This window comes from Pocillopora verrucosa, chromosome 1 (assembly GCF_036669915.1).
Source record: "Pocillopora verrucosa isolate sample1 chromosome 1, ASM3666991v2, whole genome shotgun sequence".
Classification (NCBI taxonomy): Eukaryota; Metazoa; Cnidaria; class Anthozoa; order Scleractinia; family Pocilloporidae; genus Pocillopora; species Pocillopora verrucosa.
Window position 1 is genome coordinate 29,078,635 of NC_089312.1, and position 19,919 is coordinate 29,098,553.

Genomic DNA, 19,919 nt, shown 5'->3' on the forward strand with positions numbered 1-19,919 from the left:
GACTGGAAAGGAAGTAGTTTTACGAAGGACCTTAGCATTTGGTTCTCAGTATGGTATTGGGGTGTTTTGTCTAACTGAGGCAGGAGAACAACAAATTGGTTGGGTCACTGGAAAGGACCCGTGCAATTTTGGATGCTGTTGGAAAGGCATACGACTTGCCAAACTTTCATGCCAAAATTGACAGGCAAGTGCCAAAAATATGGGAGACAAGTTTACCAAGATAACAATTTTTAAAATTTGTGGAGCTTTGTGAAATAATTAATACACGTAAATAATCATGTTATATTTAATTAATTATGTAGAAAATTTATGGACAGTTTCATGAAAATCGTGTCTCTTATCTTAAATTAAAAATTTATGTCACTATTTGTATATTTATGATAGGTTTGCTTGATGTTGGGTATCTAACCCATGATGTTTTCCTGGCTATTTATTTACTAACTTCGACTGTATAATTTTACAGTAACTGTTGTGGTATTTTTTTCTGAACATTTTTAGCTAAATTGGTTTCCTGGCTATCTCTTCACTAGCTTTGAGCTAGTGAGTTGCTAGTTGAGCAAGTCCCCGGAACGGAGGCTGAAGCCCCGTAAACGAAGTCAAAGACATCCAGTATCCAGTGAGGTCGAAACAACGGCATTATCAGCTAAAATTGAAGAGTCTTTCAAAGAAAATCCAAGGAAGTTCTGGAATCATCAAAAAGCGTTCTTGAGCGGGCGCTCGGACACTAACCCAGCGATTTCTTATGACGATGAAGTGGCTAAAAAACCAGCGCAGAGAGCGAAACTCTTTAATAAATACTTATGCTCTGTTTTTCTCCCTGTTACTCTGGACGTAAACATAGCCCCAAAGAACAAATCACTTAGATCAGATATGGAAATTTCTCAAATATATGTGTCGGTTGATGATGTGAGAGAGCACTTGAATGAATGAATGGGTGTGACACCTCAAAAGCTTGTGGGCCTTACGGCATTCCGGCGCGCCTTTTGAAAGAATGTAGCGAACAAATCGCCTCAAGCCTTTTCGAGATTTTTAACCAGTCACCTAGCGGTGGTCAAATTCCTACCGCGTAGAAAACCGCAGACATGGCAACTATTCACAAGAAAGACTAAAAAAAAGCTTGTTAAAAACTACCGACCCATATCGCTTCTCCAGATTGTTTGCAAAGTCTTGGAACAGTGCGCGTTTAATCGTTTTTTGAGTTCACTGATGACTCAATCTCCCCTTTACAACACTCAGTTATTACCTGTACTACATACTATGAGACAAAAACCTTGACAAAAACATCCAGATGGACGTGTTTTGTTTGGATTTTGCGAAGGCATTTGACACCGTCTACCACCTTAACCAACAAGAATGAGTGGACTCGACATAACAGCACCCGCTTCAATGTACTTTTACGTAAATTGTTTCTGTACTTAGAAAATTGTGCGATCCTACCCGTTACCAGTAGTTTGTAGTTTCTTTTCTCTTAAATAATAATTACCATGTGTTATAATTCTGTTTTCTTTCTCTTTTTTATCTCACGGGCGGTGGCTCGCATGGGTCCTTGTGTCCCGTTCGTACCAGCCCTATTTGTTCTACGACTTTTTACTGCTCCCGCCCGCTCTCTCAATAATTGTTCTTGATGTATCTTGTATTTACGATTTCTATCATATATTTTATTTTGTATTAGTATAACGTGGGTCATGCCCAATAAAGCTGTTTAAAAAATAAAGACAAACGTAGGGTGATATGAAAAGTCGTTTTTCTTCGCTTAGCCGTCTTGACTACCGAAGCTCACCATATTTTCCCTAAACTTCAACTGAAGAAGACGCAAGGAAGAGATTATTTTGAACTCCTGCAGCCATTTCTGTTGTGTTGGTAGAAAGGCGGAAGCCAGATATTTCGAAATCTATCGAGGTTACTATCGTAAAAACGGTCATGGTTAGTCATCGTGGTAAATGCACATTCTAAATGAAATGTAATCGTTGTCTCACGATCAAATCATTATGTTTCATATGGAAAGTATTTAGGAGTGGAAAATCGAGCAAACCTACGTAATCACTTTATTACTACTCTTGTCTTAGATTTGATGAAAAGGACAGAAAATGAATAATTCTGTAATTCACCGTAGCAAATGCGAAATAATTTTTAAGTTAATTGCCATTGATTAAATGACTTCAGGTGGCTGGCACCAGTTTCCTCGCGGGGGAGTTGGTCACTCTCATGCGTCACGCGCGAGAGAAACGCGCGAAGGAAGCGCGAGATTTAATAGGCGAAAAATTCAAAACAAGTATGGCGGCGCAAGGCTTTTTTTCGGTCTACGAAACTTTTGTCTTATTTTGTAACAAGTTTGCCCACCAGCGTGTATTTGATGTATTCAACAGCCACTGTGCATGCAGGAGACAGAAACAAAAAATAAAAAAGGCGATTCTCGGCGACATAAGGGTTGCTTCGCATCGAAACGAAAAATCCAATCGATACGAAATCTCGCGACAGCAAAAAAAGAGAGAACTCAAGTGAAAGAAAATCTGCCTGAAGAAGAAAAAGACTGCGAATCTCCAAGGAAAATAAAAGCAAGTTCACACCAGGTAATTTATGTGTGTTACATCGCTGTTGCGTTTCGGCTGGTTCGACTGAGTTTTGTTACGTTTTCTTCCTTCCTTTTCTTCTTTTGATTCTTCATAATCAAATAGACAAGCAAAAATTTTATCATTACAGCACACTAAATATGAGGTTGATATTTGTGGTACAAGACTGATTGAACTTTCAGTTCTTCGAAACGAGTTGAAATCTTGCTCAAGCTGCAAAAGAGGTAAGTTCCTGTAGGAGTCTTTTCTATTTCTGAGAAATATTTTTCTCAGAAAGAAAAAAAAAACACACAAAACAAAATAAGTCGGTAAAAATAATATATCTTTTTATAATCTCATATGAATATATCAAAATGTTTGGCTCTGGTATTGTTGTGTAAGTGACAATAAGTTCCCAACCATAAGGTGGGTAAAATAATTTGTAGGTAAAATAAAACATTTTATGTTTAACACAGTGCAGGAAACTTTTTTAGCTATTGAATACAGGCATTTAGACAGGCTCAAATATGACTTCCCTTGCTGATCAATTTCAGAGTACAATATCTTACTTCCTATCATCTTGAACTTCCACTTTCTTAAAAAAAAAAATGTAAAAAAAATGTGTTTGCTTTCCTCTAACGATTTGCTTCTATGCATAAATAAATGACTTTAATCACTAGGCCATTTATTGCACTCACAGGTTCATTATCCCTTGTAAACATTATGGAAGAAAAACAAAGCGGTCTCAGTAGTATCTTCAGCATTAAATACAGCTTCTGTGGTCACCTAAATGAAGTAAAATCCTCTGCTGAACACAGAGCTGGAAGCTGTGGTCCTCTTATGAGCAATATCAATACAAGGGCAGTATTGGGATCTCTACATGCTGGCATGGGGAATACCCACCTAAATAATTTACTCTCTACAATGAATGTACTAACAATGAATCATAACCTGTTTAAAAGAAGAGAAAGAGAAGTTGGAAATGCTCTAGAGAAGGTTGCTACAGATAGCTGTAAATTTAATTTAGATTTAAGAAAAAAATTGCTGAGAAATCTTCTGGTCTATCTGCAGACTGTCTCCCTGGAGTAGCTGTCTCTTATAATATGGGTTGGCAAAAAAGAGGAAGGGGACACAACTCTGCAACTGGTCAGGGGGCTGCCATGGGTCTTGCTACTGGAAAAGTTGTGACTTACTCCACAAAATGCAAGATGTGTCGAGTATGTAGCCATAACAAATTAACTGGAAAAGAAAAAAGACATGATTGTCCAAAAAAACACAATGGATCATCAAAATCAATGGAAAGGGATGTTGCCTGTGAACTGTGGAGAAAAGCTCCTCAATCTGGAGTCAAATTTTCAATTTATGTAGGGGATGATGACTCAACAACCCTTTCAGACATAAATAACAAAGTCCCTTATGGTGTTGAGAAATAGTCCCATGTTGTTCATGCCAAGAGATCCCTTAATACTGGACAATCTTAGAGACCGCTTCAAAGGATTAAATTGCTCAATTCTCAGTCCAAAGGTTATAAATTACATCACCTAGTGCTTCAGTTTTTGTGTCAGCCAAATGTGGGAGATCCTGAATCTTTAAAGCAAGATCTCAAAAAAATCATTCCCCATGCCTTTGGGGAGCATACTTGTTGTAATGTTTCATAGTGTGATTTCAAGCAAAATCCTGTTGCCTACAAACATACAGACTTACCAAATGGCAAAGATCTTTTTGGAAATTCCCTAAAAAAAGCCTAGCTGACATTCTGGATGAATATTCTACTGACATTGTAGTGAATAAACTGACTCCATGTGCTAATTCAAAGAGAAATGAAAGTCTTAATAGCACCATTGGTTCTAAGAACTCCAAACTCGTTTTTGTGGAGGCAATGAAGGTAATGATATTTGAGTAGCATGAGGGGTCAAACCAATATTTGACCAATATTTGCAATTAGAGTGGACGGTGAGGGTAGGGGGCGGGCAAGGGGAGAAAAGATGGAGAAATCTTCACTCCCCTACCCCCATCCCTCTCCTTATTTTTGACCGTCGACCGCCCCCTGGGTATAAATTTTTACTCTCCCCAGCCTTTCGCTGCCATTAAAATCAAAGATGGCGGCCATAATATTCGTTATGAAATTACTTAGCACTCGCTAGCCAAAATTACGCCTGCTCTGCAGGCTAGCTTATGAATAACTTTCTGAGTAGTAAACGTTTATGAACGTTTGGGATCGGATGCAGTTGGAGCTCGCACGAGCACACGCAATTGTCAGCGGTAGCCACAACAGATCATGAGCAACTGTCGATCTTATAGAATCTGGATTTTTAAATGCGCGAGAACCTGCGCGGGAATTGCTAAACTCACGAAAGCTTTGGCATGAAAAAAAAGTCCGGTGACCCCTTCTTTTTAATGTTCCAATATAATAATGACGTTGAAAGGAATCGTCAGAAAAAAAACTAGGAACTTCTACGGAAGGACATTTGTGACATTTGGACTTCTGCTTTTGCGCACCATGCTTAACCGTTGGTGTGGTTCCCCTGTTGCAGCTATCAAGAAACAGAGAATCGGCAAACGTCAAGGTACTTTATTTTGTCGGAAGTGATCAAAGGTGTAGGACTAAATTTTCTGCCTGCAGTGCTTACTGGTGACAAAAAAAAAGAAAAAACAATTCTTCCTGGTCATTCGTCAGGTGCTTTCTTTAAAAAAAATAATGTAAGACTAAGAAATGAGTCGATTCGAATGTGTGTTCTTGAGATTTTCGACTTGTTGCTTCCGTGTATACCCTAGGGGACTCACAACAATAACTCAGTGGGGCGATGCAATTTTATCACTTTCTGAATCATGCCTCTTGTCTCGGTCTTCCCGATTATGCTACTAAAAATTGCATTTTATGCTCCTAGAAATTCCGCTTTACGCCAAAAAAAATGCTCAAATTATGCTCGATTCTCAAAATAATGCTACTTTGGTATCGAGAAGATGGCGTGGCGTCGGCCAGTGCAACGCCATCTTGTTTGTACATGCGCGTGAACGGCCTCTGAAAGTTAACCGCTGACCAGCTGCACTCAGTTCATACAGTTAGAGGAATCCTTTTTTTAAACACAAAAGCAAATCATCACAACGCTTTTGAATTCTAAAATTTAGCATTTAAACTCTTTTGAGCGCTGAAATCTAGATAAAAGTTATGCAAAATGCTAAATAATTCTAGCAATTCTTTTTACAGAAAGTGTGAAAAAAAATGCTCTTTTAACCACATAATGCCAAAAAAAATGCTAGCATAATCGGGAAGGGCCTACTCTTGTCTAATCCTGTCGGGAAAACGACTAAAACATCTTCCTCTAAGCAAGTGATTCTTCAGATGCATTCCATCTGCTTTTCCTTTAAGGATATGACATCAGTAAAAGTTTGAAGAGATGAAATTAAAGCAGCTGAAACTTTGCTGTTCACTCCGGCAGTCGCCAAAAACGGCTTTGTGTTCTGAAATTGTACCGGAAGTCAGATACGCAATCACATACGTATGGCTTTTTCAGTATTTAGTATATTTATATCTATTATATCTATTTTATTTGTGCCGATTTCGCTTATTTTATCTTATTTTCACTTGAGCATACGGGAGATCTTGACTGCGTCACGTAGATGAGCAACCAATCATACCCATTGATTTATTTAATTTATTTGATTAATTTTGCATTGATCCTTGATCCGGTGCTCCGATGATCCTTAATCCAGTTTTTCCAGGAAATCAGCAGCCTTAGGTGGTACGCATGCGATACCGCCTGACGGACCTAGAGAGACAATCTCGCACATGTCTATAATAGTCCATTTTACAGTTGCGTGCTTGGTTGCCAAGCCTTTGAATAGGAATGAGGCTAAGGGTGACCTTGTTATGATACAAACCTTGCTGCTTTTCAAATGCAAATTACTTTGTTATCATGCTAACTAGATACTGGTCTCTATTACAACAAGGTCACCTTCAGCCTCATTCCAAGTCAAAGGCTTGGCAATTAAGTACACAACTGTAAAATGGCCTATTGCTACCTTAGAAGTATGGCAACCAAATATGTCTCTAGTTTATGTTGGAAAAAGTTCCTTAACTTGGTCTTCGTCTTATTTCTACTAACACCCGCCGTAGTAAACTTCTGGCGAGGAACATGGTATTTGTTCGACCTTTTCCTTTTTCCTGGTGACGCAGTTGTCAGTGCCATAGTTGGGGCCACTGCGAGTTTCGGAGTGATTTTCATGATAACAGCAATAGAGGATCATTTAAAGAAATTTCTAAACGGTGCGAAAGCGAAAAATGCATTGTTTCGCGTTCTTATTTACCTTCTGTCGATCTTGTGCGTCGCTTCATGGAGAGGTCTGTGGATGATAGTGGATTATTACACTACTAATTCTTCTACAAGCGCCGGTGTTTCCCATGGAATTGGATTCTTTATTGTTTTGATGTTGAACACGCCGAGATCTATAATCGCTGTTCCAGGTTACTGCGTGAGTGAGAGACAGACTGAACCATCAGAAGTAATTCTTACCGTTAAGCATTGTTTAAGAAGCAAGACAGCATGTTACTCACGGATATGGAATAGTTTTGTGACCGTCTTTATTAATAGTGCGGGTGTTATAGTGTATTGGAGGGGGACATGGATAATCGTGGCTAGTGTGACCTGGCCATGTGGGTCGAAATTTAAATCTTCAGTCCTTGCTTTAGGCCTGGGGTATGCTGTTTTCATTGCATGCTATTTCATGAGCGAGTACTTGTTGTCCTCTGAATTATACATGGCACATGTCTTGTTGCTGCGGGCTATGCAGACGGTTGTGGAGAAAAGCTTCGTTTACCTACTGGGGTTTGGAGTTGTGGCTTCATGGCAGGGCATATGGCACTTGATGGATGTAAACCTTTTACCAGGTTGGTATTGCTCTTATTGACTGGCTTAGCAGTCAACATAAGGGCTTGTGTACAATAGCAAAATAAAAACCCAAAAATATCAAACCCCACACCAACCAGGTAAAAAAAATATATATATCACACTAAAAGTCACAGTGGCAAATTCTTGTGAGAAACAGCATGATAGATATTTCCTGATACAAGTTTCTAGACTAAAGTCTTCTTGAGTCTATTTCAACAAATTGTGACCAGTTTGAATTTGAACAAATTGTTTTAGGGAAAGTATCCATCTCAGGTACAAAAATCTTCACAACAATATTCCATGCCACTCAAAGTGAATTATGGAATGTCAAGTTGCCAAATGTGTCTTAACCTTACCTGAGATCTACATAATCAAAAGCAATTGGAAAACTCATCTCTCTCCCTTTCAGGATACTCCCATAAAAGTGCTATGAGTGTGTTGCAAAGTGTCTGAGATTATGAACCTGTTCTGGATAAATATGCAGCTCAATTATTCACGAAAATGTTATGTCTATTTCAAAATTAGCCTGAGCACATTTTAGTGACAAAGTGACCTGTTTATGAATAACTGTAAATTCATATTAATTTGCAGTTTTTCTTTCACCCTTCAAATTAGATCAGCCTATAGTCAGTGCCTTGGTAGGGCATTTCGTTGCTGCTGGTGTCCTCTTTCTCTTTCAAGGAAGTCTTAACCTACTTAGTGCTCCTGCCACCTGTGCAATTTCTGACGAGCTAATGCTTCATGGGTTTCATATGGGGAACTTTTTAAAAATAAGGTCTGAAAGCTGTAAAGCTGGTGAAAACTATTCACTAGAGTACCATCTTCCTGAAGAAAATGTGAATTCTAGCCATGCTGAGATTTTGTATATGAGTACTATATATAAAAGTAACTAACTGCCAATTTTGTAACTGTCAGTAAATTGATAAATATTTACTTAGTTCAAAATGACTAAAATGAAACACGCATGATTCCCTGTTACGCTGAGTTTCATGCTTACACACTCATCAGACAGATTTAATGAAAAACATTCCTGTAGGCTAATTTATATATATAAGAAAAAAGGTAGCTGCTGATTACAATAGGTTGTTGTTATATAATAGGTGAGGAAAAGCGAAAATTACAATGGGTGTGGATGTATTAATGAGAGACAATGAGGCAGTAGGTGTGAATATATTGACTAAAGTCTATTGTAGCGGGGAGGTGTCAGATGTTCTTTAGATAAAACTTGTTTCCGTGACGGCATTTGGATATAAGTTCGGATCTTTTATTCAGCATGTTGTTGCTGTTGAACTTAATAATCGTGAGTTTTTCAGTCAGGCAAAGGTCGCATCTTTTCGTCGTGTTGTTGTAAGGCCTAGCTCTTGCAGTAATGGACCATTTTATGTTGAAGTTTATAGAGTTGTCCTTCAGTTGCCAGATGTATTTGGATAGTTCAGTGTTGTTAGTGTATTTTCTGTGTTGGAATGTAATCTTGTGTTGATTAAATTTTTGTTTAAAAGTTCCTTTGGTCAGTCCAATGTAGTTCCTAGGGGTCGTTTTGTTATCTGTAGTGGTGATTTGTGCATTGTAGATAATGCTGGAAGACAGGCAATTGTTGTTGAGCGGGCACTGTTCTTTAGATCTGCAGTTGCAAAGGCTTTCGTTGTTGTCATGGTTGTTGTAGTTAGATAGTACTTTTTTTGTTATGTTTTTTGATAATCAATCCCATGTTCTCCATACAACTGTAGCTGACATTTACGTTGTTCTTGTTGAATAAACTGTGGTATTTGTGATGTTTTGGAAAATGCTTCGATACCAGTCTAAGAAATGTTTTGCAGATGTTTGTTTGTACGTTGTTACTAAAAGGAGGGTTGTCCCAGATAATGTTTCTTTGTTGGGTTCTTCTGGGTCGAGTGGTCTGTCTATGCTTGTTGTAGGTTAGAGTTTTTGTATGTCCGCTGGATTTGTTTAGCATTATTTTATTTATTATATATTATTATTTTATTTAGCATTTTCTTTGCATGAATGTTGCATTTATTACAGATTTCAGTTATGGTAAATATGAAAAGGTTACTAGCATTATTAGCTCTGAAGATTATTTAATACCGTAATTAATAAGTCATAAAGCATCTTCCCTGTATAGATATTGCATTTATGTTAAAGGTTAATACTGTTAAGTTATAAAAGCTGTTATCAACTGTTCAAAATTGCTCAATTTTTGAAAGTCACAACCCTTCAAAAGTGGCATATTCAAAAGAAAAATATGCCTATACTATTAAGGAAATCATTGATAGAAACAACTCTTATTGGTTAGAGTGGATGAGCAAAACCTTAAACTTAATCAAATGAAGGAAATTGGAATTCTAAATAGCTTTGATTAGGGAAAATGAGAATTACTTGTCAAAAAATCCTGAAAAGTGTTTTTACTCTCACTTACCAACTGAGAAGTCATTAGTGTAGGCAGCAAGGCCATACACAATGTTAAAATGTAACAAAGATCAACAATGTTAAGTTGATGGTAAAGGTTTTAGGCTCACTTTCTCATAGAGAGGTGTTGCTCAAATTTCTTTCAACTCTGCTTAGTCTTGTTCTGGTTCATTTTTTACTCACCAAAAGCCTTTTACTGCTGAGAGTGACTAGCATTTAATTTCTCCTTAAAGTTTTACCCCTAAATCATCCATTAAGTTCATGAGAAAAGAGGAAATGATCACCAAATAAAGACACTCTTGATTACCATACAATTCTCCTTGTCAGCACCTTAGGATGTGTATAGAGAACAGCATGGAGAATATGCATATTGATATTAGGGTACAAATGGTTAACCCTGAAATATGTGACAGGAAAAAGGTACTAAATTTGAAAGTTTAATGAGGGTTGTTACCTCTGAACTATTTGAAAGTTAAGAGGGCTCTTTTTCTATTTGTGCCAACAAACTCTGTTTTTTTTTCTCCATAATTCTGGCTTTGTAGAAAGTAATAGAGTAGGTTATTTTCTGGTTTGATAACAATGCTTTCTTCTTTATATTGACAAAAGTGATGTTGCATATGTAACAGAAAAACACCTTTTCAGTTCCGAAGGAGATTTTTAAGATGTGTATTATTAGAATTATCTTCTAAAACCACCACTGGTTTCTTCCAGAGTAAATATGAAGAATATTGTATTAAATTTATATGTTGTTCAACTAATTTGTCAAATGCTGGAAGACAAAAGGTAATGGAAAAACATAAGTCTCATAGTCAGAAAGAACTACATGCAAAAAGGAAAAAAGAAAGCTATACACAAATGGAACCTGCTATGAAAAACCAAGTTTTGTCTAATAAAGCAATATGGTACAAGTCACCAGATCCTGCAGAAAAAGAAGCTGAAAGGTATAAATCACTGAATCCTGAAGAAAAAGAAAAAGAAAAGCTTATGTCCAAATCAGCAGATTGGTATAAATCACTTGGTTCTGCAGAAAAACAAGATATTTTGTCTAGCAGAGCAATTTGGTATAAATCACTGGATACTGCACAAAAACAAAAAACAGCAGAATAGCATAAGTCATTAAATCCTGAAGAAAAAGAAAAACTTTTTTCTGGCAGAGCAGAATGATATAAAACACTAGATCCTGCAGACAAAGATAAGATTATATCACAACTCCAAGCTAATAAGGAAGCCCATAGAAACTCAGTTAAACATGATTTAGATCATAAGATCACAGCTTTTCAAAGTAAGATTAGGGAAGATTCATACTATATTTGCTCGGTTTTTAACAGAATACTATACAGAAAAACTTTTATCGAGTTAAAAAAACAAATGTATAACACTCAGCAAGAACTATTTACCGAGTTGTATACCCATGATTCCTTTCCGTCTCTGAATGACCTAACACCTGTCCCCTGATGACAACCTTTTTTGAAATAGGTGTATGCCCTTGGCCAGACTTGAGCTCACTATTTCAGTATACTAGTCCGACACCCGTAGTATCACCACACTTGATCCCAAGGATCTAGTACCATCCAAGTATCCCAGTTACCCTGCTCACAGGGTCTAGTTTTCATACATTTTCCTCAGTGTTGACCGGCACCTCTATCGTAAACGCAGTAAAGAATAACTACTGCCACAGACAGACAGCCCTTGGGACGGTTAATTCCCACTTTGCACTGATGCCCCTCCAAAGGCAAAGGAAAAACGCAAGACGTGCAACTTCCAGAACCGTCTGAGCCGAAAGCCTCCAGAACTTCGCCGAATTTCTTACACTTCCCTATGTCGCTTACCTCCCAGCTTCGGGCACGTTAAAAGTTCATAAACGTTTAAGAGCCGTCGACACATAATGTGGACCGAAGCCTTCGATTAACCGTATTATAATTCAAATTAATCACTAACCGAGATCAGATTGCACCCGACCCTCCCACGCTAGTGCATGGTGTGTCGGTCGAAAGACGGTACAAACCGGCCCTCCCCTGTGACTATTTTAACACTTCCGTTCGGCAACCGGAAAAAAATATTAGCCAATCGGAACGAAGCTTTGAGTAATTGCAATTGAAAATTGAAATTGAATTTGAAATTAAAGTTGTCGGTGGAAATCGAGCAGGCTCTTGAGGTGGTTAGAGGGGGGCAATTGCAATGATTTTTAGCTTGGCTCTTACACGTTTATCGACTTTTAACGTGCCCGAAGCTGGGAGGTGAGCGCCATTTGGAAGCGGAAGAAATTCGGTGAAGTCCTGGTGGCTTTCGGTCCAGACGGCCTGAAGTTGCACGCCTTGTATTTTTCCTTTGCCTTTGGAGGGACATCAGTGCAAAGTGGAGAATTAACCGTCCCAAAACCCCGCAAAATCACTCGAGACAACACAGAAAAACGAAGGTAAGTGAACTGTATTTATATGACTGTCATTAAGGGGATTTCGGGGATGAAATGTTACGATTTGCGGTACTTATGACCACAGGTTGTCTGCCTGTGCTACTGCCAGCACTTACGGACGACTTCATCAAGCCGCCGAGCAAAGTGTTAAAAGAATATACGAGAATATGAACTAGCATAAAATGGGTTAAGCCTAGCACCGCAGAGTGAATCAGTCTCGGCCTTAAAAACTTCGAACTTTCCATAAAAACTGCGAAAAATTGCATATCACTCATATTCTCCATGTTTACAATGGCAAACTATCTATCCAAGTACGCATACGACATCATTTGACCTCTGTGTTGACGTCTTTCAGAGCTGTGCCGACTGTATTAAGATGTATCATGGGATATTTGTCTTGTTGACCTGTGATTAGGTAGTCCCACCAAAGTCTCTCGGCACTAGCGTGGAATTCTTGCTTTCACGTTCCAAAATATTTAGGGCAGCTACTCAGAGTCACATTCTTCTTTACCGAAGTATGTCATAGCGGCAAGAGAAGTTTGGCTCTAACGTAAGTACTGTATAAAAACAACATTAGATAGAGCAGGCTGATTGATATCCTCTCCTCCAAGAGAAAAATGAGAAGCAATTACAGGGTATGTCATTTTTGCGACTATTCAACCAACCAATATTGGCTCCATATCTGTGGTGTAGTCGCCCCTGTCCCGTCGTATTTGACTAGGACTCCAGGGCTGAAGTTGTGTTCAATTTTATCGGAGTTAAAAGAACGAAATAACTTAACCGATGTGTTAACTGTCGCCGATTTGAAATGACAGTCAAAGTTTAATCACGTGTATTCTATTTTTGTATTCCTCGTCTCTCAACTTAAGAATCTAAAATAGTTGTTCAGAACCTACTATGGCCGCTTTTGCGAACAAAACATCGAGTATGTTCTTAAATTTATAAATTTATGTGTAGTCATGACGAGCTTTGCTCAAGAAAAGAATTCTCACCAGGGATGCGTAAAATGATCCATAGGCTTGTCAAAGTAAAGCGAGAGGGCTCAATTAGCAAGTGAAAGCGATGTGTTTGTGTCTGCTTTAAGGTTTTGGGTTACTCTCGCCATGCAATTTGGACGCCGAAAAGTGCCAAAAAAGTAATTACTGAAAATTCATCCGCAACAACTCGGTCGTTCTGTGGGCGCGAAGTCAGTTCTTCTCTTACAGTTAATAATTGCCAGGCGGATCTCAGATCCGCCTCAGCCTCATTTGCATAAATTCTTTTGGTGAGCAAAGTTCGTCATGGTACGAAATTAACACGTTGTGTCCGATAGATTTTGCATAACATACTTCGCATTACGAAATCATTCGTGACTTCGGTGCAGTCAGTTACAGGTAATCACATGATTTCGAGTAAAGTTTGGGATAAATCGGCACGAATTTACTTGAGAAATGAAGATGAAAGACCAAAAATAAATTTTATGTACCGCACGGGAGCATTAATTAAGCCAGTTTATAAAGCAAATAATTGCTTTATAATGTCACTTAGTTCGGATGACGCGTAACTTGAGCTAAATTATGATCCCGCCTTATCCACTATCCCTCCTTTGAAACGGAGCATATCCCAGCCTCGCCTTTCTATTTTCATCCTGCACCCCGCCTTTTAAGTTCCTCACATCCCACATTCAAAATTAGATTCCATGTTGTCGTAAGTTTGTTTAGAAATTGATCAAAGATGACGACAAAAAGTGTGGTATGAACCACAGACGCCTTGATTCCCACACAGAATTACGGGTTGGATTTCCTAAGCTAGTAAATGTAGCATTTTTGTTTCCTTATAAATTGAAAAGAAGACATAGATCATAGAACGAAACGTGTAATGTTGAATTGTCCAATTTAAAATCAGATTTAAGCGAAAGTACACAGTTCAAGGTTACTGAACCAGCGTGGACGGAGCTTCTCTCTGACACGAGCGGGAAATCCTGTGAAACAGTTTCTGTTTCTTACCGCTCTTATAAAAATTCCCTATGGTACACAACTTATTTCTTTAGAATTTGTTTTTCGATTTCTTAATTTCCAGTATTTAATTTCTTTAGGTTCTTCATCTATGTAATAATAATAATATATAGATTTAGCAAAGCCTAAAAGCGGAGCTCGCATTTTTTTTTCCCGCACGTCTCAAGTGCACAACACCTTACCCCGGCCAGGACTAGAACCCGGGTCGTCCGACTCGGAGCCCAGTACACTGACCACTGGACTCCTGGACAAAGCCGAGGTGTTGGCGTGCCCGCGGTACAGTTGACCACGCATGTTAAAAGTAGCACCTTGTACGGATGCCCGTACGGTCATAAGTCCAAATTTTTTCGGCTTGATGGCTTACGACTACCATTTTCTATAACTAGTTATAGTTCTCACTAGAGCTGCCCCCGCCCTACAGTACCATTTTCTATTGTTTTTTTTTTAGTTGGGCTTGTCGTTTACAGTTGTGTAATTTTTCTGTTATGTTGTTATGGAATTGCGGCTCAGTACTTTGGTTTTAGTAATTTTGGATCTCAAAATACTACAAGTGTAAAAAATGTAGTTTTGGGAAGTGCTTGGGATGTTTTTTTTTGCTGTGTGGTTTAACTTAGGATTTGTTTGTTCTTCACGATCAAGAAGAAGCAGAATGTAGGGACTTGGGTGAGTTTTGACATTGGAATGTTATAGGTGGCAGACTTGCCTCTGACAAATCCAGAAATTGCCGAGTCTTTCGGCTTTGTGCAATAAGCTTGATTTGCGGCTGACAAATCGGAGTTAACCGAGTCTTTCGGTCAAAATGCTAAACTTACACCGTCTTCTGAGCATCGGTGAAATTATTTCTGTATTAACTTCTGTATAACACAAATGAAACTCTATAACTCTGAGAATAATCCAACATTCATGTATTTGATATCTGGTTATACTTTAATTATGCTGCAAGTTCTTTGCTTTAAGTTCTCACGTTAGCTGACTGAGCTGTGGACCCTCCGCCGCCTTCGATCGAGACTTCACACAACTGTTTCTCTTTTGACGGATTTTGATCACCTTTTAAACTCAAAACTAGCTTTAATTGTTAGAAAGATGCTATACACACTTACCGTTGGACTTGGAAACGCTTCTCGACGCTTTTCAGGGACGCTTAACTCGAAATCTCGACAAGGACAAAGCTTGTATCAAAGATGCCGATCCCAATAGTACTCGCGCGCGTTTTTGCTGGCCGCCCATGACCATTTGCGGGAAAAACGTTGATACCTTGCGGCCGTGCAAACTCTCAAATCGAGTTTTTTTTCTGGTTATGATCTACCGAAAATACCTACATTCTCTCTTCTCCAGTCTTCCTCTATATTACGCAGGGAGTCCTAAGGTGCCTCCTCGGGTTTTTGGCCCCAGAGGGCCAAAAAACCCTGCGGGGGCAATTATGGGGCTACGCTCTGCGAGCTCCGCTATTAATTATGTAGATCTTTGGCAGTTGATTGACAACCCCCCCCCCCCCATCAGCAAATCTGCTGACAGCGGGTTATTTTACTCTTAAATTTTGTAATGAAGTAAATAAAGGGTGAAGTGTGATTATCGTTGAGAGTTACTAAAGCAGAGGTTTCGAGTGTTAGCCCTTCGTTAGAGCGACAGACTGACGCTTAAAACATCAGCTTTAGAAACATTTGTTTACTGTATCAACTCAGTTGATAAAACCAGATTTACTAAGAGCAGCTGCAGCGAAAGTCTTACTTCACAAGAGGATAAACAAAACTCGATTGCACTGAATTACATTAAATTGTTCCTTGCGATAAACACTTTTTCCTATTACTTCCACAGCCATTGAAAGTTTGATGGGGTCCCCACTTCCCATGAAGTACATTTATTGGGTCATCACAGCAATCATTTTTAGCCTCACACTTGTATCAGTATATATATTCAGTCCACTAGTGAGCAGGTACGTTTGTTAAAGGAATCCTCAATTTTATGGGAGAAACTCTGACTTCACTTACACCAAAGTGCTAAAGTCCATTTTGAAATATTTTGTTATTTTGCCTCTGTGTACAATTAAAATGGTATGGTATGATTTAGAAAATGTTGCTTTTCTCAGCGTAAATCAAAGTATTTGCACGTGGTTTCAAAGCATAATGGTTGAACCAAACAACATTTCAAGATTTACATTTGTGTATAAGTACCACTCTGTAAGAGTACTTCAGAGGAAAAAAAATCTAAATCCCTAATTTTCAAGAGCTATGATAATTTCGCAAAGCCTTTATTTGGAATACAATTAGATATTCCTTCTACATTTTCATCGTCAATCGCTCTGATCAGTGCACGAATCGTAGTTCTCGACTGTTGAAACCCAAAAATTGGGAGAAAACGTAACTTCTATGTTGCAGCACAAAATATTCCTGGCAACGTATAGTTAATATTTTTAGTCTAGCAACATTCACGTTAAGTTGACATTTTTATTATAGTATTTTTATCAGTTAAACCCTTATTTAACCACGCTGTGTTTTCCGCAATACACAATCTAAGAACTTAATGAAACTGTAACCTTTTTCTCTCTTTAGATTTGAATTACATCCTCTTAAAGAAAAAACAAACAACGAGGCGGCTGAAAAGTGTGCCTGTGAGAACAAAATAAAGGAGAGAGAGGATTCTTGGGCAAATGCCACGACAACTGAATCAACCTGGCTGAGACAAAACTTTGCAAAGGAGTTACATGAAATCCACTTACAACTGAAAAAACTACTCTTTTATAAACGTATGCCCTCGCCAGAACTTGTTGAGAAAGTTGGGGAACTTGCAAAACGGCTTGACGGAAAAGCAGAACCGGCAAACCCGAATAGTGGCATTAACAACACTAGTTTGGATGTGTGTCCAGAGGAATTCAAAGGAGGAAATTTTGGTTACCCTTACTTTTCCAAAGGTTGGGTCCTCGCCGATTGTACCGAAGCCAAACCACTTAGCTCCGTGATTAGTGTTGTAATAAATACTGTCACATATCCCCAAGAAGATGAAAAACACATCGAAAATGTATTCAAAGGTATCAATGATACCTATCCTTCTGTCCACGTTTATGTAGCAACGCAGAGTGATGATATCGTGGAAACTGCCAAAAGGTTTAAAAACATTGATGCGGTTAAGGTCAATGATACAAAAGTAGCAAAGGTATGGAACACACTCAAAACTAAAGCTTCAACTCCTTACATGCTGATTGCACGTGATGTGGTTCACTTCTCATGGCTCACTCAAGTAGAGAGACAAATTCGAGTGATCAGTCAGATACCAAATGTAAAAGTTGCAGGGGGAGCGTATCGGAATATTTCAGGTCAATGGAAAGCAGGATGTGAACAAACCAAGCTACTTAACTATGTACTAGAATATCAAGAAGGCTATTATCACTCACAAAATTCGTGTATGTTTTGTGATTATCTGCAGGGTCCTTTTGTAACTAAAACAGAATTGTTTCAACTTGACGAAAGTCTTCCAAATGAAGTAGTTTTTGAAGACTGGTTCTTACGCATAGGTAAAGATGGCAACCAGGCAATGGCATGCCCAGATGCAATGTATTTTACTTCAGATCACACTTCGCTTTCCAAGAACACTAAAAAAGATGTCTGGACACCTTTGGCAAAAAAGTGGACCCTTAATCGAATATTGTTACCCCAGGGGGTCAAATATTCATTCTCTTGTAAGGATATTGAAGTGACATGCCAGGCCACTAGCGAATTACTCCCAATTTGTTGTCTGGAAGAGTACGCAAAGGTAATGGCACTCCTCCAGAAGTTAAGTAATGAGCGCAAAATTTTATTTGAACTTGATCATGGCTCTTTGTTGGGTGGAGTTAAGTTCAATGGTCTTCTTCCTTATGATATCGATGGAGATATTACATTGGTGACCAAACAAATTGACATATTCAGCAAAGACGAGATAAAGGAACTTTTTCGGAGCAATGGTTTCTCCATTTACGGATACCAATCACCACATTTGGACAAGGGAAAATTGATTCATGGCTTCACCTACATAGGTTTCAATGGATTTAAAATAGAAGTGTGGGGAATGCAGAATCTTACGAATTTTCTACATGCCCCTTTGGAGCTACGAAACCTTGCATCGTTTACGAAAGCAAATCTTAGAGGCAACTGGGTTAATACAGCATGTAGTCCTGGTTTGTTTGCGAGAAATCGATATGGGAGCGAAATACTTAAACATTCCCAGTCTTGGAGAAAACAAGGACTCAAAGATAGTTGGCAGGATTACAACGCTGGTAGCTTCAAGCCGTGTAGAAAACCAAAGCAGCACTCTTGCGTGGAGAATATGCCTGCTGATGGGAACATCCCTTTCCTCGTAGACTAGAGACAACAGGAATTACTGAAACAGGAACAACGAGGCATTTGGAACTATGTAGGATACACTTCCTTTTTTAGATGCGCCCATTCATGGTTTAAATTAAACACCTATTTACTAATTTTCTCTTCTTTATCATCGGCACTGCTTTTTCTTTTTTTGGATGAATATTTAAATTTACGAACGAAAAGATATTACCCGTGTGTGTTTTTTTAGTTTGCCGAGTATGAGAACGCAATCAGTTCGAGTCGTTGTTCATGGGTATATTGTTGTAGTCGTTGTCACAAAAGAATACAAACATTTAATGCACACATGCGAGTCACTTTGCTGTGGTTTTTGTCTGCCTATTGTGGCCAGCCCCTATGACTTTCAGAGTGGCGCAAACAGTTTTTATTGTTCAAGCTTCAAGCTTATTGTTCAAGCCATTAACTAGCCCGGTAATACTTTTACGGTGGAGAGAGGATTTCAGCACCAGCACTAAACCTTTTAACTTTAATGAGCTCACGACAAGAGTATGGTCTCTTAGCCGTGGATGACCTCTGTAACGCGTTTTTCCTGTTTGTGATAGCTATCGCAGCTTACGAAACAAAGCAATGACCTGACAAATATCAGAGTGATTCCTTAGACCGACGTCCCAGTGGCTCGCTTCATTTGCACTTCCCATGCTCTCTCCCCTCAGGCACATGTGATTTCCGTTCGCCTCGCCTCATTACGAAACACTAAAGATTAATGTATAGAACGTAGTCTTACATATATATATATACCTCTATGCATATATAATAGGCTTCGCATCCAGACCCCCAACCGCTTACAGCATATCACAGTACATGCATATGAAAATACCTTATTGAACCTCCGAAAATGTGTTGCATATGAACAATGAAAATCCCAAAACGTAGATATCTAACAATACTGAAGTATTGATTATCCAACATTCCACCATTTTAGTCAAAATGATAAACCGTCTGCCATTTCATTGCTTTCAGGGTCTTAATATGTAGAAAAAGAAACAAGTGATTGTGCGTTGACAGAGCTCCCCTTCTAATATAAAGAGCAGTAGTCTGTATCGCTCCTCGCCGTTGCTGAAGTAAGTCGAGTGGAAGTTTCTTGAAAGGGCACGCATGTCACTAGGCGCAAGTATGTCACCACAAACTCGCGCTATTGGTTCGTGAGCGCTTGCCTTGCAGGTTACTTTGGCACTGAGATTTTTACTGCAACTTGCAACACTGAAGCTGCTTGCAAGCTGAGCATGCAAATGGTAACCCCTGCTCAAATCTGGGCCGGAATTCGTCACGAATAGTTAAAAAGGCTGAGTAACGAAGAGTTCAGCCATACCCTT

At 38.8% G+C, this 19,919-nt stretch overlaps 3 protein-coding genes across 5 annotated transcripts; all 3 read left to right on the top strand.

Moving 5' to 3' along the window:
- The first annotated feature begins 2,275 nt into the window (after positions 1–2,275).
- On the top strand, positions 2,276–4,395 carry LOC136283418 (uncharacterized). Its single transcript, XM_066172249.1, has 3 exons — positions 2,276–2,570; positions 2,701–2,794; positions 3,621–4,395. The coding sequence occupies exons 1-3, from the start codon at positions 2,376–2,378 to the stop codon at positions 3,980–3,982; spliced, it is 651 nt and encodes a 216-aa protein (XP_066028346.1). The 5' UTR covers positions 2,276–2,375; the 3' UTR covers positions 3,983–4,395.
- Positions 4,396–6,224: 1,829 nt separating this feature from the next.
- Positions 6,225–10,702, top strand: LOC131780928 (uncharacterized). Of its 2 annotated transcripts, none has more exons than XM_059097555.2 (2): positions 6,225–7,437; positions 8,054–10,702. In XM_059097555.2, the coding sequence occupies exons 1-2, from the start codon at positions 6,558–6,560 to the stop codon at positions 8,329–8,331; spliced, it is 1,158 nt and encodes a 385-aa protein (XP_058953538.2). In that variant the 5' UTR covers positions 6,225–6,557; the 3' UTR covers positions 8,332–10,702. The 2 variants fall into 2 exon arrangements, with proteins under 2 accessions (XP_058953538.2, XP_066017580.1); XM_066161483.1 differs by having other exon boundaries at positions 8,059–8,279.
- A 1,281-nt stretch (positions 10,703–11,983) lies between these two features.
- Positions 11,984–18,889, top strand: LOC131780851 (uncharacterized). Of its 2 annotated transcripts, none has more exons than XM_059097442.2 (3): positions 11,984–12,260; positions 16,067–16,184; positions 16,801–18,889. In XM_059097442.2, exons 2-3 carry the CDS (start codon positions 16,081–16,083, stop codon positions 18,587–18,589), a joined length of 1,893 nt encoding a protein of 630 aa, XP_058953425.2. In that variant the 5' UTR covers positions 11,984–12,260; positions 16,067–16,080; the 3' UTR covers positions 18,590–18,889. The 2 variants fall into 2 exon arrangements, with proteins under 2 accessions (XP_058953425.2, XP_066017822.1); XM_066161725.1 differs by lacking the exon at positions 11,984–12,260 and adding an exon at positions 12,669–12,807.
- The last annotated feature ends 1,030 nt before the right edge of the window (positions 18,890–19,919 follow it).